Source organism: Podarcis melisellensis (genome assembly GCF_964234715.1).
Source record: "Podarcis melisellensis genome assembly, chromosome: Z".
Classification (NCBI taxonomy): Eukaryota; Metazoa; Chordata; class Lepidosauria; order Squamata; family Lacertidae; genus Podarcis; species Podarcis melisellensis.
The window spans coordinates 46,454,476-46,474,203 of record NC_138547.1 but is presented as its reverse complement, the minus strand read 5'-3'; the positions used below and the strand labels follow the sequence as shown (position 1 = coordinate 46,474,203).

The 19,728-nt window shown below is 48.6% G+C and overlaps 1 protein-coding gene across 5 annotated transcripts; it reads right to left on the bottom strand.

The window, feature by feature from the left end:
- Nucleotides 1-284: 284 nt before the first annotated feature.
- On the bottom strand, nt 285-14,878 carry LOC309361787 (sestrin-1-like). 5 transcript variants are annotated; one of them, XM_081896986.1, is made up of 10 exons: nt 14,241-14,878; nt 10,340-10,414; nt 9,708-9,914; nt 8,576-8,758; nt 7,816-8,040; nt 7,354-7,459; nt 6,631-6,749; nt 5,931-6,121; nt 4,490-4,634; nt 285-1,948 (listed from the first exon to the last, which is right to left on the bottom strand). In XM_081896986.1, the coding sequence occupies exons 2-10, from the start codon at nt 10,367-10,369 to the stop codon at nt 1,859-1,861; spliced, it is 1,296 nt and encodes a 431-aa protein (XP_081753112.1). In that variant the 5' UTR covers nt 10,370-10,414; nt 14,241-14,878; the 3' UTR covers nt 285-1,858. The 5 variants fall into 5 exon arrangements, with proteins under 5 accessions (XP_081753112.1, XP_081753110.1, XP_081753111.1 ...); XM_081896984.1 differs by lacking the exon at nt 14,241-14,878 and adding an exon at nt 11,846-13,204 and having other exon boundaries at nt 10,340-10,415; XM_081896985.1 differs by lacking the exon at nt 14,241-14,878 and adding an exon at nt 12,379-13,204.
- Nucleotides 14,879-19,728: the final 4,850 nt, after the last annotated feature.

Genomic DNA, 19,728 nt, shown 5'->3' with positions numbered 1-19,728 from the left:
ATTTCCCATCCAGGTATTGACAAGGCTGAGACCCACTCAACTTTCAAGAGTGGCAGCATCACATAAACTCTTCTCTCTCCTCTTTTTAAAATTAATCTTGCATTTCCAGAATGCAGTCCCAACACTGCAAATGGATTCCAGGGCAAAGTTTTGCCAACACTTTTTGCAAATAAAACACCACACCAACCGTAGAGGGAGGAGCAACAGGCTTTCAGCATGCAACATACTGCAGTTTAAGACACCCCTCCATCACTCCCCCAAAGAAAGACAAGAAAAACTCAGTGCAGTGTCGAACAAGTATATTTATAGCAAAAATAGGCTTTTACTCTCTTTCCCACATGATGTTCTGTCCCCCCCCCAAAAAAAATCATTTACACAGTAAACAGGTCAGCTGCCGCTGTGTGCACTGAGCCAGCTCCTGACCTCCCTGATGTCTTCAGCTCTTAATGGTCCCTTCCCACCAGCATCTCTCCACCGCAAACTCCCCACCATCCTGCCTTGCACAAAGTGAGAGTCTCCCAAAAGGTGCAGGATGTGCACAGTGCTCCACATATATAACAAGCATGCACAACTGCCCAAATGAAGGGTGACCGTAGCGCCTTGTGCCAGTAAGGAGAGTGGGCTTGCTGTGTTTCCAGAGTGGCATTTGCCAGCATTATAACGGGACCCCAGCCCTCCTGGCTCGGTGGTGGGGAAATCTTAGCAAGAGCATTTATAGATTACAGGGAGACCCACCCAGAACCAGCTCCCAGCATCAGACTGTGCTCCTTGGGAGGGGGTAAAAAACAAGGGGATAAGTATTTGAGGAAACCCACCTTGGGCAATGAGTGAAAGTGTTCAGGAGTGCAAGGTGGGAATCTGTGGAAAATCTGGAGCTTTGCTACAACCAAAGCCAAAAGGTGCTGGGGAGTCACAGCCCTCTTTCTAGGCAGCCATGAAATCAGACATCAGGAAGGGGAAGCAATTGGGACAGCTGGGGTGGCTGGGAGACAGGCTGCAAAACTGGTACAACTTTGGGAATATAAAAAAGAGCAGAAGTGGAGGCCAGGAAATGACCATTGAGGGCAACTCTAGAAAGAGTAATGGAGTGGAATTCTCTCACTGGGAGGAGCACTGCAGGCCCACTTGGTGCTTTCCCACCATCATTAGACTCCAACTCCCATCAGCTCTTGTAAATATGGCCAGCAGTCAGAGGAATGATGGGAGTTGTATTACAGCAAACATTCAGAGGGCATGCCAGGTTAAAGAAGGCTGCTGCACACCTCCTCCCCGCTGGACCAGTAGGAAGCAAGAAAGTCCTTCCCTCAAAGTCCAGGGACTTATCTTTTCCACAAGTTTGGCTTAAAGCCACTGACCACCCCAACTGACAGAACATCCAAGACCCAAAGTGGGCTAAGACATTGGCACAATTATGAGCAGCAGGAATGGCACAAGGCAAGGAAAGGGTCCTCTAATACTGTAAAGGACGCCAGAAACTCAGTAAGAGCTGCTACAACTGGACCAACAATGAATTGCAATGACGACCCCACCCATCCCCATTAAAAACATCTAGCCACCATGTGGCTTTCCACACCCTTTGCAGCACACACCTGCCTGCAAAAGGGTTGTGTGGACAGAAATGGCTCCAAAAGCTGTTGGATAGAAAACACCCTTGCACGCAGCCAGCCATCTGACCCAATACTTTCTCCCAGATCCTCAGAGCTCAGCAATTGCACAAGACAACAGAGGATCACTGGGAGGAAAGGCGCATCTTTCTCTTCACATCTTAAGAGGGGAAGGGAAAGCTATCAAGTAACTGAAGTCGCTGAAATGGCATGGTGCATGAGCCAGAGTCCAGGGGGTGCTCGCCTGCAGCCCTCTAGGAGACCATGTACTGAGTGATGGCTCGAAGGGCATAGAGCAACTCTGCCTGCAGCCGGGCTTCCAGGATGAGAAGGTTCATGTGGACCTAAAAAGGAGCAGAAGAAAAAGGGATGGTTAGAGGAGAAAGAAGCCTGACTGGACCACAGGGCAAGGGTTAAGTACATGTGAGCTTGTGGGAGCAGGCCAGTGGCCAATAAGATGCCCGTGGGAATCACACAAACAGAACATTAGCTCAACAGTTCTCTTCCATTTTTTCATGCATCCTGAATCTTCAAAAATTCATCTCCATTGGAGTTCATTCACAAGTTATAGTGTTTTAAGAAACTCATTGGAGCACCAAACTACCAATGGTGGCTACTGTCTCCCTCTACACTTGGAGGCCGTATGCCTCTGAATTCCAGTTGCTGAGAACTGTTGCTAGAGAGAGTGCTTTCACCATCTGCTTGTGGGCTTCCCATTAAGGCATCTGGTCAGCCACCGTGCTAGACTAGGGAGGCTTTGGGACAGATCCAGGTGGGTTCTCAAGTTCACCCAGCCCACCTCTAGAACATCTCTCCTGCACCATTTAACTGTGATTGGACAGAAACATATGAAACTGCCCAGTACAGAGTTATTCAAGTGCTGGTCCATCTAGCCTAGCATTCTCAACAGCAGGAGCATTGGCAGCAGCAGACTCCCAAGACCTCAAGCAGAGAAGTTTCCCCAGTCTTGCTGCTCAACCTTCTGCAGTAGATGTAGATTGAACATGGGACCTTCTGCATGTACATAATACTCTCTATCCACCAGGCTCTCTAAGCTATTGGACCTGCCATAAGCTCAGTGGTTGAGCACATCAACTTTTAATTAAGTGTGGTAAATCAAGATCAGCACAGCCTATTAAATTAATCAAACCATTGTTTGTAATTCCTCCCTCCTGTGTTGGGACACATTAAATTGCTCACTTAGGAAGGGGTGGGTTGGGGGGGAGAAGAGAGGAGAGAAACCCAACCTCCTTCTCTCCAGTGCCCTCAATCCTGCAGTCTTGATATAAAAGTTTTTTAAAAAAACTAAAAAAAAACTCTCTAACAACCTGGCATTTGGTACAGAAAATGATTCATGGACATCCAATTCCCCCAGGGTCTTAAAAATACACAGGGCCAGCCAACTTCTTTGAAAAGGCAGCAGCAGCAGCAGAGATTAATGTCTTTGCCAAGCAAGGTGGTTAGATCCTCAGGTTGCAAAGCAGGTGGCTGATTTTGCAGGGCAAAAAAAAAAGAACACACAGAATTGTGCTGGAATCTCTCCTCCAGTTTCTCAAAAGTTTTCTAGCTCTGTCCTTTTGCCTCATAAAGATGTCTTTAGCAGACTGTACCTGTTGGGTTATGAGCTTGCTTATTCATTGCAAGAGGGGTATATTGCGCATGTTTTATTTTCCAGCAAATCATTCTGCGGCCTCTCTGGCTGCCCATGCCACCTAATCTGAAAAAGCCCCAAAGGGCGAGTTCTTGTGGTATCTCTCTGTGGCCTTTAATGGGCATGGGGGCATCCAGGGGTGCTGCAGAGTTCAAGCTGCTGGAGTGTGATGGTTTGTAGAATGAAAGAAGAGACGACCAACATACACACAGAGCCTTGGGCACCTTAGAAGTGAAGTACAGAAGACAAAGCCCCTGCCCCCTACAGCTGAGAATTTCACCACACTTTCCTCTTCCCTTTAAAAATTTTCAAATGCAGTATCTTCTTTCCTCATCCTAATAACTGACAAGTATGTTGGAGTGGTGGGGCAAGGAGAGAAAACAAATATTTTAGGTAGAACAATTTCCCAGCTGCCATTCTAACAGGGTTTTTTTTTGGTGGGGGAGCATTCTGGATTCACTGCAAGTGAAGAGGAATGCAAACAACAGCTGAGCGAGAACTGCCTGCACCACATTACTATGATGCTCTAAAAAGAAAGGGCATCTCACACACACCCCTCAACAATTCACCATTGGAGATGTGGTTTTGTTGCTGTTACTATTGCCTGTAAAATGGATACAGCCTGGGCATCACCAAGGAGCAGACCAATACCCCTTTGCCCAAGACACATACACATTCTCCACCAGTAATAAGGTGGCAAATTCAGAAGTGCCAGGATCCCTTCAGGATAGTCACAGACACACCCCACCCCCTACAATGATCTTATAATTATACAGTAAAAGCAATTAGAGATGCATTGTGTCTCCATGTGTTGCCTCTCGGCTAGATCTGCTATTTTCTGTGCATGAACATAAGCAAATGATTTGGAGTGCTCCAGTATCTTCTTTTGAATTTAAGTGGTTTTTTCAGCACCTTGTTTTTTCAGTGTTATTAAATGCTCAGCTTTGGAGCATGGAGAACAACTTCTCCTTGGTGTTCTTCTGATGCTCCTCCTCCAGAGTGACCCTGGGAGACCGTCCGCAGTGGCTGAACTCACCTCCTTTCACTCCTGATGGGCTCCAGTCAGTACAAAGGGAGAGAAGGCCTTTTCTCGGTGGCTCAAAAGCTCCCCTTTCATGTGACTGGGCAGCTTCAGGACCCTGAGGTAGAAACCGTAACGGGTCTTCAACCCCTGCAATCCCTGGACCACCACACCTCTGTCCTCCATCCACTCACAAATCCTGCTATCTCTAACCTTTTCACTGTGCTTGAACTGCTTCCAAAAGTGCGTGAACGTCTCCTGATCCAACTTCTCTGGGGTGCAAGTCACAGTTTGTATGTAGAGCTTGAGTGTCCGTTCCAGGAGCTGGTTCACCTCTGAGTAGTCGTAATCATCATACCTGGAATGGAACAGCAGTTACACAGGAGCTGGCAACCAGAATAGTTTCTCTCACCCTAAACACATAAACTAAAACAAAACATTTGCCGGAGCCCAGGAGAATGATGTGGTCCAAACCCTCCTGTCTCTGAAAGGCAGCTGGCTCTCCAGTTCCTGAACATACACACATACAGCAGAAGCAGAAGCTCCAAATCCTTTCCTGCAGGGATCTTGCCCAGATCCAGTGGCGTAGCGTGGGGGGTGCAGGGGGGCCCGGCCGCACCGGGCACAACATCTGGGGGTTAGGGTTAGGGTGCGCAAATCCACGGGTTAGGGGGCGCAAATTACTTGCCTTGCCCCGGGTGCTGACAACCCACACTACGCCACTGCCCAGATCCATAGAATGCAGCATGCACCCTCCTCGGGTGCTTTTCCCTGCCTGGCATGTCTCCCTGATCAGCTACACTGCCTCTCCTGGGTGGGGGAGATTTTGAAAGGGTGTGTGGCAGGATACTGAAACTTCAGGGTTTTGCTTTGAGCTAGGACTGTGGCTCAGCAGTAGAGAACCTGCCTTGCATACAGAACATCCCAAACTCACTTCCCTGGCATCTCCAAGTAAGGCTGCGAATTGCACTCCCTGTCTGATACTCTGGAGAGCTGTACCCAGTCAGAGTTGCCAACACTGAGTTACATGGACCAACAGGTGTGACAAGGCAGATTCCCCGGTGGTCGGAATGTAGCCTGCTTTATAGAAGGTAAGTATCACATCCATTGCTCAGACTGCTGCTGCCTCTAGCCTCATCCACTACGTCGGGCTGAAAAAAACCTCCCCAAGTCCTGCTTTAAATGGGTGCAGCAGAGACTAGGCTGAGTGGGGAGAAATGGGATGATTCCTCATGCTGGGCTGTAGTGCCTCCATATATATCTAATTCAGAATATAAACAATAACGGTATATTATTAATCTCTATTATTGCTATTTTATTACCGTGTGTGTGCATGTGCGTGTGTGTGATTTTTTCATTTATTGTGAGAGGCTTTTTTGTGGAACCTCATTGAGCTGCACCGTATGGGTCCATGGTGGTAAATCCAGCAATGGAAAATTTATGTGGTGCCTCCCTTCCCGATGCCCTAAACAGGTGCTTATTTTGTTTAGTGGTTAATCCAGCCCTGCATTAAGCACAGTATGTGGCCTGGCTTGCTTTTTAAAGCCCCCCGTGCATCAGTTCCATGCTGGTGAGGGACGGGGCAGGGGATGTTTTTGGACAAGAGCTTTGTCCCCCACAGAGCACAGGAGAGACGGGTGAAGGAAGTGGTTACCTGATGCTGAACATGGAGTGGACGTAGTTCCACACGCTGCGCTTGAACGTGGCTGGGTCACAGCCCTGCCGCTTTGCCAGCACACAGCTCTGGAGCTTTTGGACCTTTTGGAACTTGTCGTCTAGCAGAAACCCGATGTCAGTGTACAACCTGTTCACCAGTGAGAAGCCGTGGTCTGCCCAGGAGTAATCCTGCCAAAAAGAAAAGAAGAAAAAAGGTGGGTCGAGAGAAAGGACAGATAAGGAAAGGCAGAGGGAGGGTGCCACCAGCAGCCCCCAATGCAGGCTGGGGGGGACCAGCAAGCTTTCTGTGCCAATTCTGTCCCCCGCAACTGTGCAGGACATTTTCAGGGGGATCATCACCACTCAATCACGGCCACTTTAACGCAGCACCTTTGTAACATTTGTGAATTTTTTCTAGAAATATTCTGCAATTGCATTGTAGATTGATGCTGTGTCTTGATATTCCACATATTTTGTGGTTTTTACTACTTGTGTTTATTTCGCTATGAAATTCATTGTTGCTGAATTAGGTGACTCAAAATGTGGAATTTATCATTGTCATTATTATTACCATTAGCAGCAGCAGTACGGAATGCAGATTTTTGAGGTTTTTGCATGGGTTTCAGCTGACATGTGCAACCTGCTTAGAGGTTGAAATATTAAAAGGTTGTGTAAATTAAAATGTAATAAGCATGTACCTGCACACAGAATATCTGTGGTTGGCTCTCATTAAGCTGAGCAAAATCCTGGTACCCAAAACTGGGGTCTTCAATGAAGCAAGAGATGTCTGTGGTGCCAGAAATTTCACCATTGCAAACTGGAAGCCATAAGCAAAAGAAAAAAGAATAAGAAAGCTGTGTTGAAAGGAAAAGGAGACGGGCCTTGGAGAAAAAGAAGGGTGTGTGTGTGTGTATGCATGGTAGTACTGCATTCACTCCCTGCATGCAGAAATGTCTCCACCCAGAATGTTCTCCTGCAGCCTTACCTAAATGGAGGTTGGTCCATGTGGGCAAACAGGCAGTGCCCCACTGAACTCAGTCTGTTTACAGCTGCCCCCGCCTGCCTGCCTGCCATCATGCTCACTACCAGTCATAGAACCATACAATTGTAGAGTTGGAAAGGGACCATTAGGATCATCTAGTCCAACCCCCTGCAATTAAGAGCCTCTTGTTCTACAGACTGAGCTTTCCCAGCCCAGATGATGATAGTGCCTGCCAGCTTCCTCCTCCTTGGTCTCAGCGTTGGCCTTGTCAAACACAGCAGGGAGAAGGAAGGGGTAGAAGCTAGAAGCAGCTGGCTCTCCATGCCATGGGCTCTGGTGCCATCTACTGTTGGCCTCCCTGCCTTCCACCCCACCAGTCCCAATGAGTGGCTGCCACCACTGGCATCCACCAACGTCCAATACCCTTCTTAGGCATTACCTTCTTCCCTCTCAGGTGTTCTCATCTCCTCCCGTGCCTCATTCTCCACTTTCAGCTTGTGAATGCGCTCTTGTAGAGACTCCACCTCCGCACAGGAATCCATAGACTGCAGGCCGGGGGGGGGGGGGAGAGAGAAAACACCAAAGAGTTTTGCTGGCTCCCAGTCCAAGAAGGGCTCCTTCCCACCCAACCAGAGTCATGATGATCAGTCAGACCAGTGGTGCATCAAGTATTGTCAACACTGACTGGCAGCGGCTCTCCAGGGTTTCAGGCTGGGGATTTCTCTAGTCCTACCTAGAGATGCTGGGGATCGAGCCTGCAACCTTCTGCATGCAAAGCAGATGCTCCACCACTGAGCCACAAATCCCATGTTTCAAGTACAGGATATTCCTGCCTTCTCACCATACCCACTTCTCTGTATACCCCAACCTCCCTTCCCAGCCCCCGGAGCATCAAGTGCACCTTCTTGCGGTTGTTATGAAACACATCCTGGCTGCAGCCATTGTTGACTTCACAAAAGCACAGGCTCCCCGGCAGCGTGAGCTTCAGCAAGCCGTCTGGCGGGAAGTCTTGTTCACAGCCACATCCAAAGGCAAAACTGGCCAGTGCATGGTAGTGGGCAAGGAGCACAACAGCATGGACCAGTTCTGCCAGGGACCAGCTCTCCTCCCTGATCTGCAGCAGCTTCTGAAAGGGAAGCAACAGAAGGGGAAAATCACCTCTGAATGCAGCCAGTGGCCTCAGTTCCCAGGAACCCCACATTCCAGACATGGAAAACCTCTCACACAGCTGTCAGAATGCTTCATTTAATCCGTGCCCTTAAATTTAGTCCAGCTGCCTGTTTTAAGTTAGGCTTCACACCCGCTTGCCAGTATTTCAGTTGTGGCTGCCATTTATCTTAACATTTTGACAGAATTGCTTCATCGTGTATTTTGTATTATGTGTGTTTATTGTGTGCAGTTGGTTTTAAAGTTGTAAACTTGCTTAAAAGCCAATTTAGGCAGCACACAGATTTAATAATGATGATCCTAGTAATATTATTAAAATAATAAAAGTATTTCAATGGAAAAGTTTGAGTCAAATGAATTATTATTATTAATGCATGTGCAGAAGCAGGTGTGAGCACAAAGGCTCCGCTGCATTTACAATGCGGATGAATGGAGACTCCCAACCGTATCACCATTCCCTGCTAGATTCCTTCTGCACAGACCCACAGTGTTACCTCGAAGTGCTCCTTGCCAATGAGCCATGGCTGGTGTGCCAGGATCTTGTTAATCTCGCTGAGTCTTTGGAGTTTTGGGGGGATGTATTCTAAGCCTCTCAGCCACTGAGGGTCACCACCCACCCTCAGGAACTGCAGTGCATGTAGATTCACTAAGTATCGGCACCGGTGCCGGGCAGCTGCCTGCAAGAGATGCAACAGGCACATTAAATACACTCAGAATCATAGAAATGTAGTGCTGAAAGGGACCCCGAGGGTCATCTCATCCAACCCTCTGCAATGCAGGAATCTCAGCTCAAGCATCCAAGACAGATGAGCACCCAACCACTGCTTAAAAACCTCCAAAGAAGGAGAGGCTACAATCTCCCAAGGGAGTCTGTTCTGCTTGGCCCATGAGGGCAGGCATCTTGATCAATGCGCTTAGCGCAATGTGCTTTTCATATAGAGGCTATTTTGGAGGCAATGCAGGAAGAAGGCAACTGGCATGTATGCCCAGTTGTGCAGCACCCTTAAGGCACTGCACAAGTGCTATAAAGGTCTGGGCAGCAGAGGATGGTCCATGAGGACAGGTGGGGCACTGCCTCCCTAACCTCAGCTTTCCTTCAACCAGACCCCATGTGTCCGCCTTTTTTACTAGTGCAGAGGGTGGCACTGGCTGCCAGCTTCCTCATCCTTATCCTCATAGGGAGGAAGACAGGTACAAAGCCTAGAATTAAGTTGACCCTGCCTTTCATAGACCCTGTTGCTTTTGCCTCCTCCCTTAAACCCTCACCAGACCCAACAGACAAGAGACAACACAGGGTTATGAGCAGCTCCAAACCAATAACAGCAAACTGGTGCGTAAAATGGGGGAAGTGTGGGGTGAAAGGGCTGAGTGAGACCAACAGCTGTAGCAAACAAATGAAACACACACAGAGAGCATGGCAGCGAACCAGCTTTGGTTACTCCAGACGTTTTGGACTACAACGCCTAATCTGGCTGGGGCTGATGCAGTCCAAACAGGTTGGAAAAGGCTGGCTTGTGCCAACAGGCAGGTGCCGAGCAAGCTCTGGCTGGAGCCTGGAGTGCGAGTGCACCTGGCCCTTTAAGCCAAAGGTGCCACGTTGAGGGCTGGCTCCCCCCCCCCACTCACCATGATGGCGATGTAGTGGCGGCAGTAGAATGGCAGCGGCCCATCCATGTGCAGTAGGTAGTGTTGCATCCGGAGGAAACTGTCCAGGTATTGCGGGTGATATCCCATCTGCTGGCTTATGGCTTCGAGGCACCCGCGGGTAGCCAGGGCTTTCACAAAGAGCAAGTGGGAAGTCCTCTCTTTGTCACCAGCACTCATCTTTGCTACCTGGGGAGGGAGCGGGAGGGGAGGGAGGGGAAGGAGGAGAATGAGAAAGGTGCTTTGTGTCCCCCAGCTGCTCTCTTTGGGAACAGGAGAAGAGGGTGATAACAAGAAGAGGTTGACAGGTGCAGCGAGAAAGTGAAATTGCAAGCTCATGGAACGCAATGTGTCTCAAAGGCAGGAGTTGCTTTTATTACTGATTAAACTTGTAGGGGTGTTGGAAGCTGCCTCATACTGAGTCAGACCAGTGGTCCATGTCGCTCAGTATCTTCTGCAATGGGAACCTTCTGCAGCCCAGGGGCCGCGTTCCCTTCTGGGCAATCTCCCAAGGGCCACATGCCAGAGGTGGGTGAGGCCAGAAGCAAAAGTAAGAGGAGCAAAGACTGAAAATTTTACGTTTGTATGGTAGGCTAGATCCTACACACACTCACCAAATCCTCAATATCCTCTATATCCTCCATCCAGAAAACCAAGAAGCATTATGAGAGTTCAAGGGTACATTCCAGCTAGGCAAAAAACAAACAAAACAGTTTGGATTTGAAGCAAGATCAGTGAAGGGAGCAGCATGGGGAGGGGTCAGAACCAGGAGTGGAGGGTCACATCCAGACCCCTGGCCTAAGGTTTCCCACCCCTTCTCTACACTGACTGGCAACAATTTCCCAAGGTTTCAGACCAGAGCCTTTTGCAGTTCTCCTGCGAGAGACCCAGAATTGGACCTGGGACCTTCTGCAGGCAACAGAGATGCTCTACCACACAAAGATTCCCAGGTGCGTAACCATTGCAATGCACAAATCAGTACAAGAAGCATACAACCAGCGACACAACAAATTATTAAAGAAAGCCGAGCATCACAATATCAAAAGATCAAGCAGCCCAACAGCAAGTCTAAGCAACAGTCATTCCCATTGGCCCGAGAAACCAACTGCATCTTAATCTGCTGCTTAATATGGTAGGGGGCAATGGGGTCTTGGTGGAAAGAGACTGTGTCCCCATCATCTGAGAAAAGAGAAAATGGCCTTCTCTGGGAAGCTGACTGGGTGTTAGAAAAAAACTTAGAATTGGGCACTTTCTCTGTGGGTTCAGGGCTGCACACAGTTCTGGACTATAAATAAGTGCATGCCGGCTGCTGGACCAGAGCAAGGGTCCATCACTTTGTGTCTCACAACAGCCAGCTAGAACTGGGAAACCCACAAGCAGGATACAAGGGTGCTGACACACAAAAAGTTTTATTTTGCCACCATGTAGAAGCAATACACCATTAAGTCTAATTGCACTAATTTCTGATATATCTATTTTTGCTAGGGAAGAGTGAAGGGAGAATTCTTCCCTCCCAATCAGAAGACACTAGATTGAGCCCCCAAACCCTACAGATAATTTCACCAATCACTGCACAGGTCAGTTTAACCCTATTGAGGACTAGAAGCTCATTTCCCCCCACTTTTTTTTTAAATGAAAGCCAAGGTTTCTCGGATACCTTCCTTGAACAAACTAATCAAAGCAGACATTTGTTATCAGTGATTCTGCCATGGAGGGCTCCTTCCTACAAGTCCTTGTATCTCAAAGTCCAGGTTCACATGCATTTTACCCTCCAGCCTACCCCCTGAAATCTTCAGATGGTCTTTCCAAGCCAGAGGGGCTCCTGCCTCCCACTTAAATAATCATTCAGGGGAGGCTCAGGCTCAAATCTCACCCAGAGCCCCATAAACAGATTTAGAGCTAACCCAACAGATAGTGCAAAAACTATCAATTGCAGGTGCCTAAGAGCATCACTTGCCTGTACAGCAATACAAACAACTCTCCCTCTCAGTCTGCAATGAGCTATGGATAACATTAAAGCAAGTCTTGTGCAGTCCATTTAAGATCTGGGAAGTCGACCCACCCACCCACCTACCCACCCAGGGCTTTGGGGCTTTTCTACCACTACTCCCTCACTCAACCATATGCATCGAGGCTGGAACTCATGGCAAATAGACAGAGCAGAGAAGGAGGACGGGACAGTGGAAAATCACTCAGTTTCACATATTCAGGCGGGGTACCCCACTCCTTCAGAGTCTAACAGGGCCTTAAAATAACATTCCTGAACTCTAAAATAAAATTAGGAAAAGCAACACCGGAAAGTGATGCGGCAGTGGGGTCAGTGGAAGTGCCAAAGCCTGGCCTTCAAGCCTCAGGAACTTCAGAGACTCCACCTGGTCCGGACACACCAGAGTTCTGTGCAAGTTAGTCGCAGGGGTCTTGTGCCAGAGTCCAGTTCAGAGGGAGCTCACTGCACCTCCTGCTTTATTTTTAACATGCTCTGAAAGGAGGGGTCTAGACTCTCTCCCCCCCCCATACACGCCTTCTCCATCTCCCTGATGAATAAGTAATCTAGTAAGCTATTGGTCCTGGAGATGCCCTCTCTTTCTGTATATACAACACACATATAAAGCACACCCTCTTCCCAAAGAGAACCCTGGGAACTGTCACTCACCCCTCAAAGAGTTGCAGCTCCCAGCACCTTAAACTACAGTTCCCAGCATTCCTTTTCCTTTTGGAGTGGAGGGAGGAATGTGTTTTAAATGTATGGTGTGGATGCAGGCTAGATGCATGCAAGTGTGATGGACCACCACCACTCTGCTTTGGGAACAGATGAAATTCTTTGAACCAAGGTGCTTACAAATGCTTGTGCTACTCAGAGAAGAGTCCATTAAAATTAATGACCCTGACTAACTTAGGTTCATTCATTCCGATGTGCCTACCCTGAGAAAAACTTACAACCCAATGTGAAGGGAGGGAAAAAACACCCCAACATCATTTTACAGAATTGTTTCAAACAAGTGGCAGATTAACCATCAAGGGAACAACAACAACGAGAACAGAGAGATAGGCTGATACGTGTTTTGGGGGAGCAGGATCCACAGTTTAGTTTACCAGGGTGCTTCTTCGCCCCCCCCATCTCCCCAAACACCCGACACGCAGAAGCCAACCAACCTCCATCTTCAAGTGGGAGAATTATAGACAAGGGGGCGCACCCTGGGGAAGCGAGAGGTCTATACCTCCAAGCAAAGTGAAACACTACGAGAAGCACGGACAGCAGCAGCACCAAAATGGGGGGGTGTGCGGTGGTCTCTGCAGGGCGGTGCAGAAACCCTGAGTTCCCTTTTTAAAAAGGCTTTCCAAAACGCAACATCTCGGGGAAACCCCAAAGAACACGCCCCCTCTTGAAGCCTTAGCAGCAGCTGGACCAGTGACGGCCCACTCTCCCGTCCCGGTAGCGGCCCCATTGTCTCCCTGCCGGCGCGCCCCCCAATTCATCTATGCACCCACCCACCCACCCCCGCCGCAGCGAGCGGGCCGCAGCGCCCCCTAGCCGCACCACCGACGAAACGCAGGAGGAAAAAGAGAAAAACAACTTTGATTGGCAGCGCTGGGAGGCGGAGGAGGAGAAAGAAGAAGCGGCGGCAGCAGCATCCCGCATCCCTGCCTCTGCCGCCCGGACTAGGACAAAGAGAGCGGCGGAGGCCGAACGCGCACAGGCAGCGCTCCAGGGACGCACCGGACAAACAGCCGCTCCGGATGGATGTGAAGAAGCGGAGGGAGAAGCAGGGCGGCAAGCACCATGCCTCTCCCCCCGCACGCCCGTTTCCTGAGGGGTCCTAATCCTGAGAGTCAGCAAAGAGCCTTCTACGCCCCACGCCCGCCCCCGGCTCTCCTGCCCTTAGGAGGTTCAGCTACGCCAAGAAAGCAAAGCAAGTGGGGGAAGGGCACTCTGGGGGCGCGACGTTCAGGGACCCTCCCCCCAATTAAAGAGAAAAAGTCCACCGCAGGGTTTTTGTGGGGGGAAGGTGGGGGACACAACACGCACGTTCCGGCTGCAACTTCAACGGCTCGCATGCTTTTGAGAAGCGGGGATCCGTAGCATTCACCCGCTGTCAGGAGTGGACTGGAGGAGGGGGCGTGTGCACCCCATCCGACCGACGCGATTGACTCGCCGGCAAACGCCGACGGGGCTTGGAACTCTTTGCTTACTCTAGAAATTGCACCCTCCTCTGACCCGGCTGCCACAAGAATCCCTTTTAAACGAACCCCTTCGGACGCGGCGCCAGCGCCCCAAACCGGCCACCTCGGGGGAGGTTGTTGTACGGACGTGGTGGAATTTGCAAGCGCGGAGGGTCTGTGGAATGAGTTTGTTGGTCGTGCCGCTGCTGCAGCATTTAAGCTGTGCAAGCGGGAAGTGAGCCCGAAGTGAGCGTGATTTTAAATGAGGGGACTTCTACGCCCCTTTCCCTCGGGGGTCTCCTTAAGCCCTGCAAAGACAGTCACTGCCAGCATCTCAGAGGATCTCCCGCTTACCTGCATCCTATGGCACTGTTTTCCGCGGGGATGTTCCGTGCTAGCGGGGCAGAGTATCATTTTCACCGGCCTGCCGGGTTTTCCTCCCTCACTGCATGGATACGGCCACTACCGGACTCTGAGCCGCGGCCAACCGGCGAAGCTTACAAGCCCGGACAGCCTAGCTGGAGTTAAGAGGAGAAGGGGCGTGGCCCACCTCCCAACGCTGTCCAAACACTGCAGAGGGGCGGAGCCGAATAAGGACTCCTGGCCTATCCCGGACGGCGGGGCGGGGCATAGGGAGCCTTGCGGCAGGAGGCTTGCGTAACCACGTGGGTCCGAATGGAAAGTTACCTGCCCGTCAAGCGTCTAGTCCCCGCCTATTTAGGTGAAAGGGGCGGGGCCAAGGTTCCAGCGTGGTATTCCTTGACAGCTCTTAAAGGAGTCGCGCCTTATTTTTGCATGTGTGTTTTTGTGCATGTGTGTATGTTACTCTGTGTGTGTGTGCGCGCGCGCGCGCTTGTATGTGTATGTGCATGTGGCTAGCTTCCTCCTATACCTGTTGGTTTACTCGGAGTACCGACTGAAGTCTTCAGAAGCTTGTAACCTGCAAAGAATAGCAAGAACACTTGTATTAATAAAATAAAATTTAAAAACCAATACAATTTTGGTTATTCGGTCCACTCTTTGTTTTTCCGTTTATAGCTCCAATGTATATTACTGCAATAGTTTTCCTTATACATACCGTAAAATTTCTCATTCGATATAAATACTCTATATATGGAGCTCAGTCATTTTCTTCTCCTCCCCCCACCCCCCGCTACAACCCCAAAATCCTGAGCCCTGCAGAATGACAGAAACATAGAAATGTAGAGTTGAAAGAGACTCCACGGTCAACTAGTCAAACTCCCTGCAAATCGCAACTAAATAATTCCACGCAGATGCCCCCAGAACCTCTGCTAAAAAACCTCCTAGGAAGGAGAGCGTACCACCTCTTCTGGAAGTCCCTTCCACTGTCAAAGAGCTCCTACTGCCAGAAAGTTCTTCCAGATGAATCTCCTTTCCTGTAGCTGGAATCCACTGGTTTGAGTCCCACCCTCCAGAGCAGGAGAAAACAAGCTTGCTCCCTCTTGCATGTGACGTCCTTCAGATATTTGAAAATGTATCTCGTATCTCCTCTGTTTTCTTTTTAGCAATCTAAACATACCCAACTTTCTCAAGCATCCCTCGCATCAGAGTTGGATTCCAGAGAGTTGATCGTCTTAGGCACCCTCCTCTGTACATGTTCAAGCCTGGCAATATCCTTCGTAAATTGTGGTGCCCAGAACTGGACACAGGACTCCAGGTGTGGTCTGACCAAGGCAGAGTAGAGCAGTACTATTACTTCCCCTTGATCAAGACACTATACCTCTGTTGAATCAGCCTAGAATTGGGTTAGCTTTTTTGCTGCTGCACCACACTATTGACTCATGTTAAACTTCTGGTCTAGATCCTTTTCACATGTACTTCTGACAAGGCAGATCTCCCAAATCCTATATTTGTGCATCTGGTTGCTGGATCCTACAAGGCAGTAAAGAGCTCAATATTTTATTCATGGTTTTCATAGCTTGTAACCAGTTGATACTGGTGTATTCATGTTATGAATATCTGCCTGCAATTTCTTTCCTTACTGTTGGTAGCATTCTAAAAATGTAAATTATATTGGGGGGGTGAGGACGTAAGCACTACTGCTATCTAACAACAGCTTTTTTTGTTGTTTGAACCCAGTTTGTGTCACAGTTTCTAGTTTTGGCAATGAGCCCCTGTGCTGGCTGTGGTATAATGACAGAACTCTGCACTTGCACAAAGGAGTCTAACATTCCAAACTGGTTTTAGTAGTGGGTACGTGAAAATATTGCTCCATTCCTCAGGAAGCCACTATAGGAACATCCCAGCAATCCTTGTTCACAAGTGAGTTGCTGCACAGAAATCCCAAGGATTTGCCCACCCAGCTGAAAAGAAGGAAAATTACGGGAGTGCCTTTTTTATTATGACACCTAGCATAGAAATACACTTTGGCAATTGCATGAGTAGAGGAGGATCCTTGGGTTTTAGAAAGATTACCAGGAGAGAATATGGATAGCATTAGAGATAATCCCTTCTGCTCATTATGAAGGCCATTGGCTGGTGATGAAACATCAAAAGCCTTGTGCCCTAAGTAACAACATTTCCTCATCTGAATACAAAAATGGAATTAAACGTCATTGCCAGGTACTCACAAGAAGGTGCTCACCCTGGGCAAGCTCAGTGAAGCTGCTGAGTGCGGCAGCTGTGAAAAAGGCAAATTCCATGCTAGGGATTATTAGGAAAAGAATTGAAAATAAAACTGCCAGTATAATAATGTCATTATACAAATCTTTGATGCATCTGCATTTGGAGTACGGTGTACATTTCTGGATACTTCACCTCAAAAAGAATACTGTAGAGCTGGAAAAGGTTCATAAAAGGCGAAACGAAACGATCAAGGGGGTGGAGCAACTCCCCTATGAAGAAAGGTTGCACAGTGTTTGGGACAGTTTATAGAAAAGGTGAGTGAGAGGTGACATGGTAAGATTGCAAAATTATGCCTGGCATGGGAAAAGTGAAGGGAAGTTTATCTTCCTCTCTCATAACTCTAGAACTCACTGACATCCAATGAAACTGAATGTGGGAATATTAAGGACACATAAAACGAAGAACTCCTCTATGCAGTAAAGAGTTAAACTGTGGAACTTGCTCCCACAGGAGGCAGTGATGGACACAAACTTGGATGCTTTTAAAAGAGGAAGAGACAAATTTACAGTGGAGAGGGCTATTGATGGCCACAAGCCAGGATGGAGTCAGAGGAAGCAATTCTTCTGAATATCAGTTGCTGGAAACCACAGAAGTGGGGAGAGTTGCTCTTGTGCTTGAGCCCTGCTTGCTGGTTTCCCACAGGCATCTGGTTGGCCACTGTAAGAACAGGGTGCTGGACAAGATGGGCCATTGGCCTTTATCCAACAGGCTCTTCTTCTCTCATGTTCTTAACCTCCTGATCCAGTTACCCATTCATATTCTCTCTCTGGGTTTTAATGCTTTTCATCCTCATAGCAGACACATTGAAATTAATCCTCCCAATTAGCTGAGGTTCATTAATTTCAATGGGTCTACTCTTAAACATAGCTCGTGAATAAGTAGTAATAGCAAGAAGAGGGGGAAAGAGGGGCAGGAGGTTTCAGGTAGGGGGCCCAACTTGAATAAAATATTGGGGAGGGGGGCAATAAGCCCCACCCTGCATAACTGATCACATGACATGGTGCATGCACACTATTCAAATGGCAATGCCCATCAGCTTTGGGGGGCCCTTCAAATATTTTATTGGGGGTGTGTGTGTGAAGACCCCTCAGTCTCTAGGAGTTTGCTCCTATGGCTCCCGGAATTGACACAGCACCCCCAACTGCAGAGATGTGGGCCTCTGCAGGTGCCCCTGAGCTAACCCATTGCACAATTGCAAGATTTCATGCTAACACACCCCTGACCCTCATAGCCTGCCCCAGGATAACTGGTGTAGGTGCCTATCCTGATTCAGATTGCAGTGAGACACAATGCCCCAACACAGCAGCTGCCTGCAATGCAGAAACACATGCATTAACCAATTGATTGATTGATTTTTATTTAATGTGTTTATATGCCACATTTCCCTCCAATGAGCTCATGGTGGTGTACAATGTTCTCTTCTTCCCCATTTTATCCTCACAACAACCCAGTGAAGTGGGCTATGCACAAGGTCACCCAGTGAGCTTCATGGCTGAGTAGGGATTCAAAACCTTATATCCCAAGTCACAGTCCAACACTCTAACCATTGTGTCACCCTGCCTCTCCACACATGTTCAGGGGGCCTTAAACCCTGTTAATGCAGCAGCCATCATGAATTGCCTTGTGATATAGACTGTGCTCACTCTTCCTTGTGCCTTTTCTCTCCACGCCCTGATGTCTTTGTCTATTCCCTCAGGTTGCAGATGGCTTGGTTCTTTTCTCTCGCTGTGCAATATTCACAGCAGGTATTGTCCTGATTACTTACACTGCATTAGTGTGGGGTGGAGATTGCACAAGAGTTTCCTTTTCCTATTTTTATTTTTACTTCAACTGTTTTTAAAGATGGGGACAAAGTATGGAAATGGACACTCTAGGAAGCAGCCAATGAAATCCCAAGCGTGCAGCCATATGGACAAATAGCTGGGATAGCTTGGAAGAGCATGTGACTCTTAAATCTCATGGCCATGGGTTCAAGCCCCATGCTGGGCAAAAGATTCCTGCTTTGCAGGGGGGTTGGACTAGATGACCCTCATGGTCCTTCCAATTCTACAGTTCTATGAACTCCATTTACCCAACCATTTTTATTCTTCCAGGGTTTCTGAACAGACACATCCATGCTGTCAGAAGAGATTTAAATAACTCAAAAATTAGCTTTAGCTGTTTAAAAAGAGCTATTTAAATCCTTTTTTTATTCTCCTCTGCTTCTCACACTGTGAAAACATTATTTGGGACCTTGTTTTGTAGCCAGGGCTAGTCTCTTTAAAAAAACCAGATCTAGAAGCTTGGCGGTTGATTTCCATTTTGAATTTCTTCACTGACTCAGATCTGAGCTCCCCTCTTTGGGCATCATGAATTAGCACATACACCCGTTTTCCCCCAAATAGGGACAGAAAACCAACAGAACTCCTGCTTTGATTGGGTTTCACACCCTAATGCAGCTTTGTCTCCCAACTTGTCTTCCACAGCGCATAGTTAACCTATGAAACTCCCTTCCACAGGCAGCAGTGATGGCCACCAACTCAGATGGCTTTAAAAGAGGAATGGACAAATTCATGTAGGAGAAGGCTACTGAGGACTACTGGCCACAATGGCTCTGGTCTGCTACTAGGGACAGCCCATCCCATTTCACTACCTAAGGCGAAATGGGAATTCCTGCCTCCTGCTATGCCCTCCCACTCCAGTTCCACTACCAGAATGCCCTGGCTCTCTCTGAATTTGCAGAGTGCCATGGCATTCAGCAAAGTTCTGCTGCTTGACTTCTCCACCTGAGAGGGGAGGTATCCCAGCAGGTGGCATTGCCACTTGTCTTCCCCAACACCAGGAAGAGAGGCAGAGTGCCAACGCGGCACACAGGAAAAACCTCTCTTGTGCTTCTGTCGTCGGAGGCAGGTGCTCTGCTTGCCTCATGGGTGGGTTGGCTCAGTCTGTCACCCCAGTTGGAGGCAGCAATGCTTCTTTATACCAGTTGCTGGAAACCTCAGGAAGGGAGAGTGCTTGGGTGCTGCTTGCAGATGTCCCAGAGGCATCTGGTTGGCCAATGTAAGAACAGGATGCTGGACCAGATGGGCCATTGGCCTCATTCAGCAGGGCTCTTATATCCTTGTGTTCATAGGCATGGCAATACGCTCATGCCATAAGTCTCCAACATCTATCTACATGTCTTTCCTGATGACCTGGCGTGGCAAAAGGCAGGGAG